Source organism: Cherax quadricarinatus, chromosome 83 (assembly GCF_038502225.1).
Source record: "Cherax quadricarinatus isolate ZL_2023a chromosome 83, ASM3850222v1, whole genome shotgun sequence".
NCBI classification, from domain to species: domain Eukaryota; kingdom Metazoa; phylum Arthropoda; class Malacostraca; order Decapoda; family Parastacidae; genus Cherax; species Cherax quadricarinatus.
In genome coordinates, this window is record NC_091374.1 from 1406909 (window position 1) to 1419679 (window position 12771).

At 41.7% G+C, this 12771-nt stretch overlaps 1 protein-coding gene across 1 annotated transcript in view; it reads right to left on the reverse strand.

Annotated features, from left to right (window-relative positions):
* Fkbp14 (peptidyl-prolyl cis-trans isomerase Fkb14) overlaps nucleotides 1-10337 on the reverse strand; it is a 33894-nt gene extending 23557 nt beyond the window's left edge. The window contains exon 1 of the mRNA XM_053796281.2: nucleotides 10059-10337. Within this exon, the coding sequence (XP_053652256.1) occupies nucleotides 10059-10234 (176 nt within the window). The 5' untranslated portion in view covers nucleotides 10235-10337. The remainder of the gene's footprint in view (nucleotides 1-10058) is intronic.
* Nucleotides 10338-12771: the final 2434 nt, after the last annotated feature.

Below are 12771 nucleotides of genomic sequence, written 5' to 3' on the forward strand. Positions count from 1 at the left end.
GATATCCAGATGTTGCACATGTGTCTTAACTTTCATATTGTCGGTATTTTATACCTTTCTTACACACGATGTAGTTACAGATGAGATGTAAATTTATCATTTCGTATTGTTAAAAAACATAGTTTACTATGTTTATTTTTATTTTCGAAATCTGTTTGTTTATAGGGTAAGATTAGTTGTTGTTTTGAATTTAGAGTAAACCCAATACCAAGAAAAAGGTGTGTGTGGGGGGGGGGGGGGGTTAAGAACATGGCCAAGGCGGGCGGCTGCCCGAAAAAGTTTGGGAACCACTGTTCTAGGGTATCTCTCTCACGCACGCACGCACGCACACTTACACTATACAAGCAGAAGAATAATCACGTAGTTTATTTCTTCAGTCTGCATTGTTAAGAAATGTGATCACTCACTATGATCTACAACACATTCTGAAAACCATGCGTGGGAAAACTGGATTCAGTTTTAAGTTTCAACGTTTAGTCAATCATAATAAATCATCTTGCATATATTTCTTCACGTGAACCACAACTTGATATATCATGTCATCATATTCATCAATATTTTGAATTGAGAAGGTGATATAATTCCCTTCTCGTCGAGGAAGGACCTTGATGCTCATAATCTTTCGATTTAGCTTTGATATGATTAGTTTATTTGCAATCGTCATTACGATTTCGTGAGTCAGTTATATTTCTGGTATACCTGATACTACTCGTTCCCATGCATTTATACCTCCTAATAGTTTACAGGCTCTCAGTGAATACAATAATAATATAAAAGTTATGGAGAGGCGTTAGATAAATAATATTTTACATCACGGTATTTTCGTAACAAGTTTTGGTTAGGCTGCTAGGTTAGTTATGTTAAAATTAATAATTAACTATTTATTGATTGGTTACATCGGTAGTGTACCGCTATTCTACATAAAAATAACTGTGGCAAGGCAATAAATGCTATCCATTCAGGTATTTGAAGGTGAAGCTGACCCTTGTAGGTTTAGCGCTTCTTTATGATTATAATAATATTGAAGGTGAAGCTAATTTCCAAATGATTAAAAAGTAACTACTGGATGTAAACTATATTTCTCGCCAGAAATGTAATCTGGTTTTTTTTTCCAAGACTCGAGATCTGTAAAACTAATTTAGCACCTAGATCCAGGGAGGCTGTCTTACTGAAAGGAACTGACTACGTTGACTAGTGGAGTATTATAGCATTTAGGGAAAGCTGTAAATCCGTAGGGGTTATGGAACCCTGGGAAGGGAAAGCAATGAGGTTCGATGCAAGGAAATCGAGGTGAAAGCTCCTATGCAGTATCAAGGGTGAGCATAAAAGGGTGGATAGTTAATTTATCAAGATTTAAGATCTGTTGAATGCACTTAGGTCATTAAGGCTGCAATTCACTTGTACACTAACAAAAAAGTGCTTAACATCTAAAATATAGATTAAAGTGAAATCCCAGTGTGTATATACTTAGACGTTGATTAAGATGAGCTCTGCTCGTTGTGTATACCTTGTAGTGGATAGTGTAGCAATGTGGTATATATCAGTTACTGAACGTTGTCTCCGCTGCACACACTAGCACCAGCCAGAAACAATAAATAGGCGAGACAGTGAACACATGTATGAGAACAGCACTGCAGTAGCTCTTCCCGCTAGCGGGAAGGGCTAACACGTCGCATGTATGACTGATGACGGGTTCTATCCCCACCGTGGTATGGTTTTTAAGTAGTATTATCAGATTGGTTTATGACACCATCACTCTAACTCAAGTATCCAGGCTGAAGATCTACTGTTTAGACCTTCCCCTAACCTGGAGATTACTTGTAGTCGCTTCCAAGGGTCACCACTCCAGTGGTCAGGTCCCAGACCAGGCCTTGTGGTTGCTGATTTAATCGACGAAGCTGTTGATACCCGCCGCAGCAGCTCATCGTATCCACCACAGCCCATTTGATCAGGAACTGACTTGAGGAATCAGGAGATTGTCGACAATTTCCCTATGTGTGAAGGGAGGGATGTTGAGTCTTGGTTCCTTTACTATTAAGTTCTTTTTCATTGTGTCCTTGCTTTTCATTGGGATTATTTCACAGCGTCTGCCAAGCCTCTTTATTTCGTAGAGTGGTTTCATTGTGCAGGTTTGGTACCAATCCCTCCAGAATGTTCCAGGTGTAGATTATGATGTCTTTCTCGCCTACGTTCCATGGAGTACAGTTCGCGGAACTTTAAGTTCTAATAATTTAGGTGATTAACTGAGTTTATACAAGCTGTGAAGAATCTCTGAGCATTCTCAATATGCCATTTAAAAACAGAGAAAAACGCGACTAAAACAGTTACAAACAAATTTATGATTTGGATCAGTTAAGCGAACTGTGAAGAGCAAGAGAGGATAGAGAAAAGGGGAAACAGCAGGTGAAGGTGGGTGAGTGTGTGGGACAGGAATACTGTATGCCACCCCCCTGCCCCTGTCCTCCATACTGCCGGAGACAAAATCTTTGTTACCTTCTATTGATTCACTATTTTTTTTCCTTTTCATAAGTCTCATCTCATCTCCTGTAACTGTCTCTTAACTGACCGTTATAGAGTTCACTGTCTAGTAACCTCGGGGTCTCTTATACCCATTCTTAAAGCTGTGTATGTGTCTGCCTCTACCAATTCATTATCCAGGCTATTTCACTTCCTAACCAACCTCCCCGTGGGTCATCTTTGAATGTTATCATTTCTTTCTTGGTTCTTCTGTCCTCTAATATCGTCAGGTTCAGCTCTTTTAATCTCTCCTCAGCTCTGATACTATAGCTTCTTTCCTAACTTTTACATTTACTCCAGTGTTTTGACATGATTTATCAGATGTGTTCCATGCTGGTGCTTCATACTCCATGATGGGCGTGACATGGACTAAGGATCACGAATGACTCGTGTTGAGATTCCTTAAATCTAATCTTAGATTATCGAAACATGCATTCCCTACGGTAGCAATTTGATTGATGGCCACCTCTGGTGATATACTCTGTACTGTGCTTATCCCAAGGGCCTACTCCTTGAGTAAGGTTTGTATTCACTGTCCCCCAAGTCCTTACTTAGTTTCTGGTCTTCTTACCTCGCCACCAGTATTCCTAATCTTGCATTTGCTGCAACTGATTTTCGGTAGCCACTTGTGTGAGCAACCCTGCAGTTAGTCCAGGTGATATTCTAGACTCTCCCTGTCCTCTCTGCGTTTTATTCTCATTAATTTCACATAATCTGCGAACAGGTGAGTGACAGTCGTGTCCATATGTGCATACGCAAGGGACATGTCTGCATGAGGGACAGCTATGTACACGTGTACACGTAAGGCAGGTGTGTACACCATGACTGAGACAATATTGATTCTGATAACCAGGGTTGCCAAGCAGTGTAAGATGGCGGAGTTATCCTGACGTCAGGTGCATGACAACACAGACTCCCCTTCCCATCCTGTGTGACGGAATATGACAAGGGAAAAAGTTAGCTTTTGTTCCCACTATGTAAACTACCATATAGAATATAGTAGTAGCACACTGCTGATGTATCCAGGTTTACTAAATAAACTCTCAAACACATAAAAAAACAGGGAAGGAGGTAAAGAAACCTGTTGGAGTTAGATACATCAAAGACAATGGAACCTGACAGGGTGTCACCATGGATGTTACGAGAGAGAACAGAAACGCTGAACCACTAGATGGGATGTGCAACAAGTCAATGGACTCGGGATAGTTGCCAGAGATCTGGCAAACAGCGAATGTAGTCCCTATATTTAAGAAAGAACTCAGACAGGAAGCATAGAGCTACAGACTGTGATTTTCATATGCATACCATGCAAGGTAATTATTTATTATTATTTTTTTATTAGCACACTGGCCGATTCCCACCAAGGCAGGGTGGCCCGAAAAAGAAAAACTTTCACCATCATTCACTCCATCACTGTCTTGCCAGAAGGGTGTTTTACACTACAGTTTTTAAACTGCAACATTAACACCCCTCCTTCAGAGTGCAGGCACTGTACTTCCCATCTCCAGGACTCAAGTCCGGTTTCCCTGAATCCCTTCATAAATGTTACTTTGCTCACATTCCAACAGCACGTCAAGTATTAAAAACCATTTGTCTCCATTCACTCCTATCCATGGAGGAATGGAGATAATTATAATGGAGGAGATAATTATCAGGAGAATGAGAGCACTTGGAGAGAAGTGGGTTCATAAACAATAACTAACACAGGTTCAGAGATGACAAATCTTGCCTTACCAAGCTTCTGGAGATCTATGACAAGGTAATAGATGTAAGACAAAGGGATGAGTGGTTTGCATTTTCTTAGACTGCAAGAAGGCATTCGATACTGTTCCCACAAGAGGCTGGAGTCAAAATTTGAGGTGAAGGTAGGAATGAAAGGAAACGTACTGCGGCGGGTCAAAGAGTACCTTAGAGAAAGAAAACATTGACAAGCCACTTTTATTTTAGCAAGATACAATACATATTTTGACAAGATTGGATGACAATTGAAAGTAACTGTTAGGAAAGAGACGTCAGAATGTGAAAGTGTAACTAGCGGGGTTCCGCAAGGATTGATATTAGGATCATTACTGCTTCTGGTTCACGTGAATGACATTCCAGATGGGACTGAATTAGTGGAGCAAGACGGGTATATATAGCCTATATATACCCGTCTTGCTCGACTTCTGGTTAGTGTGACTTTGTAAATGGTCCAAGTCGGACCGAAACGTCGTCGTAAGCTCCTCTCTTCTATGTGCGGGTTATTTGTGTATCGTTCCAGTCACGGTATTGTGCCTTTTTTGTTATTTATAGATGTATCCCTGTTTGCTGATGACGTAAAACTGATGATGAGAATAAAAACTGATGACAGGGAAATGTTCCAATTAGATATAGATACCCTGCAAGACTGGTCAGACAAGTGGATGCTTGAATTCAACCCAGGGGAGACATGATAACAATATACAAAATACTCAAGAGGAATAGATAAGGTGGACAGGGAGAACTGCTTGAGAGGTGAGAAACAGGCACTCGGGGGCACAACTGGAAAGACACAGATGAGCCACAAGGATATCAGGAAGAATTTCTTCAGTCTCAAAGTGGTTGGGAAGTGAAATGATCTGGATGAGGAACTGATGTAGGCAAACTCCATACATAGTTTCTAGAGCAGGTGCAATGGTGTCCTACTGACAAGCTGAGGAGGGGCAGGGCCTGCAACCACATACAGGTGAATACATATATTTAAACACACACACACACACACACACACACACACATCTTAATAAGGAATCATTCAGGACCCTGTACACCGTGTACGTTAGGCCCATATTGGAGTATGCGGCACCAGTTTGGAACCCACACCTAGCCAAGCACGTAAAGAAACTAGAGAAAGTGCAAAGGTTTGCAACAAGACTAGTCCCAGAGCTAAGAGGTATGTCCTACGAGGAGAGGTTAAGGGAAATCAACCTGACGACACTGGAGGACAGGAGAGATAGGGGGGACATGATAACGACATACAAAATACTGAGAGGAATTGACAAGGTGGACAAAGACAGGATGTTCCAGAGATTGGACACAGTAACAAGGGGACACAGTTGGAAGCTGAAGACACAGATGAATCACAGGGATGTTAGGAAGTATTTCTTCAGCCACAGAGTAGTCAGTAAGTGGAATAGTTTGGGAAGCGATGTAGTGGAGGCAGGATCCATACATAGCTTTAAGCAGAGGTATGATAAAGCTCACAGCTCAGGGAGAGTGACCTAGTAGCGATCAGTGAAGAGGCGGGGCCAGGAGCTCGGACTCGACCCCCGCAACCTCAACTAGGTGAGTACAACTAGGTGAGTACGCACACACACACACACACACACACACACACACACACACACACACACACACACACACACACACACACAGATGGAAGAGGCACTCGTCCAAAACTGTAAATGGTGGTATTTTAGGGCAGTGACAGCTATTTAGACGTCAGCTTGGGAGGCTCTGTGGTGCCAGATGTAATACAGTGACACGGTCATGTGATGCCATATTCCCATGGCACTATAAAACGAAGGAAAATACACTGTTAAATATCTTAATACTTCTGATTTGTACTGAAAACGTCATGATGAATCGTAATTCACACCTGGAGGTTATTCCGGGGATCAACGCCCCCACGGCCCGGTCCATGACCAGGCCTCCCGATGGATCAGGGCCTGATCAACTAGGCTGTTACTGCTGGCCGCACGCAGTCCAACGTACGAGCCACAGCCCGGCTGATCCGGCACTGACTTTAGGTATCTGTCCAGCTCTCTCTTGAAGGCAGCCAGGAGTTTATTGGCAATTCCCCTAATGCTTGATGGGAGGCTGTTGAACAGTCTTGGGCCCCGGACACTTATGGTGTAAAAGTCTCCGAATATAAAGGAGAAGCGCAGTAAGCGCACTAAAGACAGCTCAACAAGCAAAAGAATTCTAAGTTTTCAACACATCTTTAAATATAAAGGGGAATTACCAATGACGCCCCAACTCTCTTCAAGCGGGAACTTGAGAAATTTCTTCGCCGGCCTGTGGTGTCAGTGTCTGACTGCGAGCAACGGCAGCCTAATATCCACACCGTGAGCCGTGAGCTAGGAAGCCTGGTCTGAGACAGAGCCGCAGAGGCGATGATGACCTCAACATGTGAGTCTCTACGACTGCCAAGAGGACCTCTAAAAAGTTGGGATCTCTTCAGAATCACTTCCAATTATCTGAGCTCTAAGGCTTGTGTCTTGAACACGGGCAAAGACCCTCTCTATTTCATCTGTACCTTGAACACAGGTGTTCGCATCAGACATTCCGGAACTGTGTACCTCTTGATATATGACCAGTAAAGTTGTATTCTATCTTATATTTTATTTTTGCAAATGATTCAGTATATTTGTAGTACAAGCAGTACAAATATCCTATCCTGTTAGTCGACTCTTGGAGGTCACATCCTGGGAAGAACTCCTATGTAAAATTAATTAGAAGCTAAAATACCTGCTGGATAGTATATCGAATGCAAAATACCAATGTGTAATCAAACCCCTGACCTACATGAAGCATGCAGGTATTGGGTATAAGGTGCCCTCACACTCGTGTATTCAATGGTGATAAGGGTACAAAAATATGTGAAACTTTTCAAACAGTATTGGATGTTCTGTTGTACCCTGGGTACCCATAATGTAAAGGACAACTCTGATTCAGCTGTGGCTCACTACGCAACAAAGATTTACAGTAATACGCTCCAGTGGAATTAACCTTTATTCACTTTAGTTATCCTAGAGTAAATCTACATAGCAGACCTTTTTTTATGCCCATAATGTGTGCTATCAAGGTATATTTTTTTGTATGGTAGACATATTTTTTGTATGGTATATACGTAAGGCCTAAATAAAAACTTACTCGTAGAGCGATCCACTCGGAATTTTATCACAATTATTCCCGCGGACACGCAAAACTCGGGGGATAACTCTAAGTAGACAGATTAAGTCTAATGAAGATGTCAGGTTCAATTCCTTGGGTGGAACCTCTTCGCCAGCTTCAAGAAATTTCCATTGAGAGGACTCACAAGAGAAATGACCCTGGTTTAAATCCCAGGCGTAGAACGACACTTGTCGTCTCGTAAGTGCTACATCACCCTTACGGGTTGAGCGCTTTTCCGTGATAATAATAACACGTGCCTTTTTTCACCTAGCAGTAAGTAGATTGCCAAGAGTTAGTCGAATTTTGTATTGTATCCTGTGGGAGGACACATGAAAGGTATACATCGGACTTAATATAAGGATCCCAACGGCAGTAAGGCACAATTCTTGACTTTCTTGGGTTACCCCGGTTCATTAATCTTCCGGGGTTAATAAGCTAATAAAACCTTTTTCTTCCTCGGCTTATAACTATAGTAACTTTTTAGCTGGCAGTTATTGGTGGGTTACCTGGAGGTTATTCCGGGGATCAACGCCCCCGCGGCCCGGTCCATGACCAGGCCTCCCGATGGATCAGGGCCTGATCAACTAGGCTGTTACTGCTGGCCGCACGCAGTCCAACGTACGAGCCACAGCCCGGCTGATCCGGCACTGACTTTAGGTATCTGTCCAGCTCTCTCTTGAAGGCAGCCAGGGGTTTATTGGCAATTCCCCTAATATTGGTAATTCCCCTAATGCTTGATGGGAGGCTGTTGAACAGTCTTGGGCCCCGGACACTTATGGTGTTTTCCCTTAGTGTACCAATGGCGCCCCTACTTTTTATTGGGGGCATTTTGCATCGCCTGCCCAGTCTTTTACTTTCGTAGGGAGTGATTTCTGTGTGCAGATTTGGGACCATTCCTTCCAGGATTTTCCAAGTGTAGATTATGATATATCTCTCCCTCCTGCGTTCCAACGAGTACAAGTCAAGTGCTTCCAAGCGTTCCCAGTAGTTAAGGTGCTTGACAGAACTTGTATGTGCAGTAAAGGATCTCTGTACACTCTCTAGATCTGCGATTTCACCTGCTTTGAATGGAGATGTTAATGTACAGCAGTATTCCAGCCTAGAGAGAACAAGTGATTTGAAAAGGATCATCATTGGCTTGGCATCTCTCGTTTTGAACGTTCTCATTATCCATCCTATCATTTTCTTTGCACTTGCGATCGTAGCACTGTTGTGATCCTTGAAAGTGAGATCCTCAGACATTACTACTCCCAGGTCCCTTTAATTTAGATGTTATTACTGGTGGTAGCGTCAGTCTCACTGTCATAAAGGCAACCTTGAAGCCACGCTGCGGAGGAGATAGTCTGGTACTTATGCAGCATAGATAATGTTGGGCTAACGTATATAGCAGGTAGGGAAAGTGGGAATTTTGCTCGTTTGGGAAAATTTCTGAAGCATGACCCAGTCACATGATTTGCTCTGTGGAGCTTTTGGTCATGGGACCAAGATGTGTCTGGTGCGGGTCCTAGTTAATAATGACCCCACTCAGAGGAGCTTTTGGTCATGGGACGAAGGCGTGCCTGGTGCGGGTCCTACTCAATGATGACCCCACTCAGAGGAGCTTTGGTCATAGGACGGAGGGCTTCCGCTGGCTTACCTATTCACCTCATAAAAATTTGAATTACATTATATTGTAAGATATACATATATATGTAGGAGGCGCACAGCTTGTGATTATTGGCGAGTGTGTGTGTGTGTGTGTGTGTGTGTGGTATTGATGTATATACATCATACATCTGCTCATCTCACACACCTGTCTTACCACCTGCCCTAATTTATCTAAAGCCTCTAACTTAACAGTTGATATTACTTTATTCTTTTATTTTCCCAACGTGAGTTACACGCTTCGCTATTGTTAATAAAGTTTACATCCCAAACAGCATGAAAATATTAGTACTAGACAATAAAATATTGGTGAGAGAACGTAGAGCCGGGTGGGAGAGCCCAGCAAGGTGACAGGTGCGTTATCAAGCATTACCTCTCTGGTAATGGTAACTCACAACGGATGTCTTTCACGAGTAGATGGTTAGATTTACATGTTTTCACTAAATATTACTATACATTATATAGCATTACGATGGATGAGGTGAGAGGTAGCAATAGTGTAGTGGTGGATGCTACAGGAAGTAGTGAGGGAGGGATGGGGGAAGAGAACACCGTTACACTGAGCGGACACTGACTCTAGCCCTTACTGAGGGCCCCCTCAGCCAGCACTACTCTGAATCCTCACTGGCTATGGTTTCCTAGTAAGTTTATTCAGGTATACACAAATACAGTTACATAGATGATCATATATAGCAGCATATGTGTAGAGAACCTAGGATAATCCAAAAAAGTCAATGTGACTGACTTCCATTGGGGTCCTTTTTCCATATCAGGTATACTCCAGGTATCACTATTCATAATTGTATTCACCACCTTTTGAAACGTATCTACTCATAACCCCCTTCACCAATTTCCCCTTAAGTCAAATTTACATAAACCCTCTTGATAAAACACCTCAGTTTGGCAATATCATTGAAAAACGAAAAAAAAAACCAGAGGCTAGTCTGCTATTCTTATCCTACAGATAACTTGTAATCGAGGCCTACCTGGAATCAAACTTCTTTCCATCTTCAGCAAGTGTGCCGGTGTAATGCATGGTCAGCATGTCCCCCTTCTTAGAGGGGCGCTCACACGTCTCCGCCTTCTGTACGTGTTCCACCTGTAGCTCCGCAGCGTAGGCCACAGTGGAAAAGGCTAACAAAATGAGTGCTGGTGTGTTCATTATGGAATGGCAGGAGACACCTTGACACAGCAGCTTCGGTGTACAGTGTGAGTCTGGCCGGGCCCGGCTGTGGGGATTTTAGCTGCCTTCACTCACCCTCCGTCCGCGTCCCCATCACCCCTTGTCTCGTTCTTAGAGATCTCTTCTCTCATTATTATTTTAGCTCCATTACATTTTTTTTTCATTCTAGAACGCTTCGTAAATTAACTTCAGGTTGGTAGCTTTCTGGATATTCAAACACCTAGTGTGTGTATTGTTAAGGAAGTAATAATAAGGCAATGCGAGTGTGTTGGACTGTAAGACAGAGTCATGGAGAGAGAGATTGTAAGGATGCCGCACCTAGTGGGTGATTCTTACGTACACGTGTAAAACAGAGAGCCTAGATACAAAACTATCTTACACGTATTACAGTGATTTCGGTACATGGTAATAACTACAAAGGAGTTAAAAATACGCTTTGAGTCTTTCTTCTTATATAAAGTCTAAGTCGAAATGCTATTCACCCAATAAGTGCAATAAAATGAAGATACTTTTGAGCTCAACAGAACTTCTGTGAATGAAATATACTCTTCTCTCTCTTGTAAATATATATCTTTCTTCCAGTGAATTTACACTACTTACTACCATAAGAAATATATATATAAGAGTTTGTATTAACCCTGCATCTTATCTTGCATATTAATTTTCTCCTATAATAAATAATAATGTTTGTGTCGTCTTTCAGGTGTTTAAGTAAGTTTATTCAGGTATACACAAATACAGTAACATAGATTATCACACAGCAGCATGTGTAGAGAACCTAAGATAACCCCCAAAAAACGTCAAACTGACTTATTTCCATTGGGGTCTGATAATAATCCAATTTACCCATGCAACTTGTTAAATGTACAGTACATTAAACATAGACTACGGTCGTGTAATGACATTTATTGTGGTGTACAGCACTGGGTTCATGTCCCCAGTCCTTCAGGTGTTTCTCACTGTCTTATAAAGTATACTGTTGTTACCAGTGTGGTTATATTAATTTCCCGCGTGAGAGTTTAATGTCACTGATGTCAGATAGGTCTGTATAAGTTGTATAATGTACTTGTAGAAATAAAAATATTATTATTATTATTATTATTATTATTATTATTATTATTATTATTATTATTAGATTAAGAGCTTTGCAAGGCTTACCTCTCGAAGGGTCACCTCACCTAGATAATTTAACTTTCTCACTGTCGCCCGAGTTATTCTGCAACTTTCTCCATTCTCTTCTTAAAAACCAAATAAAAGTAGGTGGGTGTAAGTTGATTTAGGTACAAATTACACACAGGTACAATTATCATACACAGTAACATATATGGAAATTACCTATGACGCCCTGAAAGGTCAGACAGTGTGTGTTACGTTTTTATTATTATCATGAGAAGTATCACGGCAAGAGACAGCCAACAGCATTGTCTGCCACCCTGATAGTACCATGCCCAGTACCATGCCCAGTACCATGCCCAGCTACTCTCCTAAAAAAAATAATAATGTTCAATCTTCATCTTTAACAAATTTATTAATTCAGTGTTCTGGAATACATACTCAACCTACAGAAGAAAAATAATATCACACATCTACGCTGATGGCTCCTTTAATCGTGACTGCTGTTATAATAATCCAGTATGATGGTACCATAATACATTTATTAGAATTAATAAGTGGACTTCATAATTCTACGCAAATCCAGGGATGACCTTTTACACTGTCCAGTACTTAGTTATTACCCCTGATGAAGCCAGCACACAATATACATGCTCCGTGTTATTTGTAGGGGTAAGAATCAACTAAAAAAATTAGCCCCTCCCAAGGAGACGCGTAACTTTTGCTGTTTATAGACAAGACAGGAAGATAGTTTAAAGATTAGAAAATAAATTCACAACTCAGTTAGTAACATATCCAGCACAATGATTTTCTTGATTGAAACAGAACAAAATAATAGCCTGTGCACTGAGTCACAGTGAAGTGTCAGTCCATCCTTCAGTTACAGGAGGATGTGGGCAACCACAAAAAGCTGGTGTTGGTTGTTTTTATGTTGAGCGGAATCGGATATATCAGTATGCAGGATGATTTTCCTGTCAACCCATCATACAGGATGGTTTTCCTCTCATAACCCATCACACAGGATGATTTTCCTCTCATCCCATCACACAGGCTGATTTTCCTCCCATAACCCATCACACAGGCTGGTTTTCCTCTCATAACCCATCACACAGGCTGGTTTTTTCCTCTCATAACCCATCATACAGGCTGGTTTTTCCTCTCATAACCCATCATACAGGCTGGTTTTTTCCTCTCATAACCCATCATACAGGCTGGTTTTTCCTCTCATAACCCATCACACAGGATGGTTTTCCTCTCATAACCCATCATACAGGATAGTTTTCCTCCCATAACCCATCACACAGGATGGTTTTCCTCTCATAACCCATCATATAGGATGATTTTCCTCTCATAACCCATCACACAGGATGGTTTTCCTCTCATAACCCATCATATAGGATGAT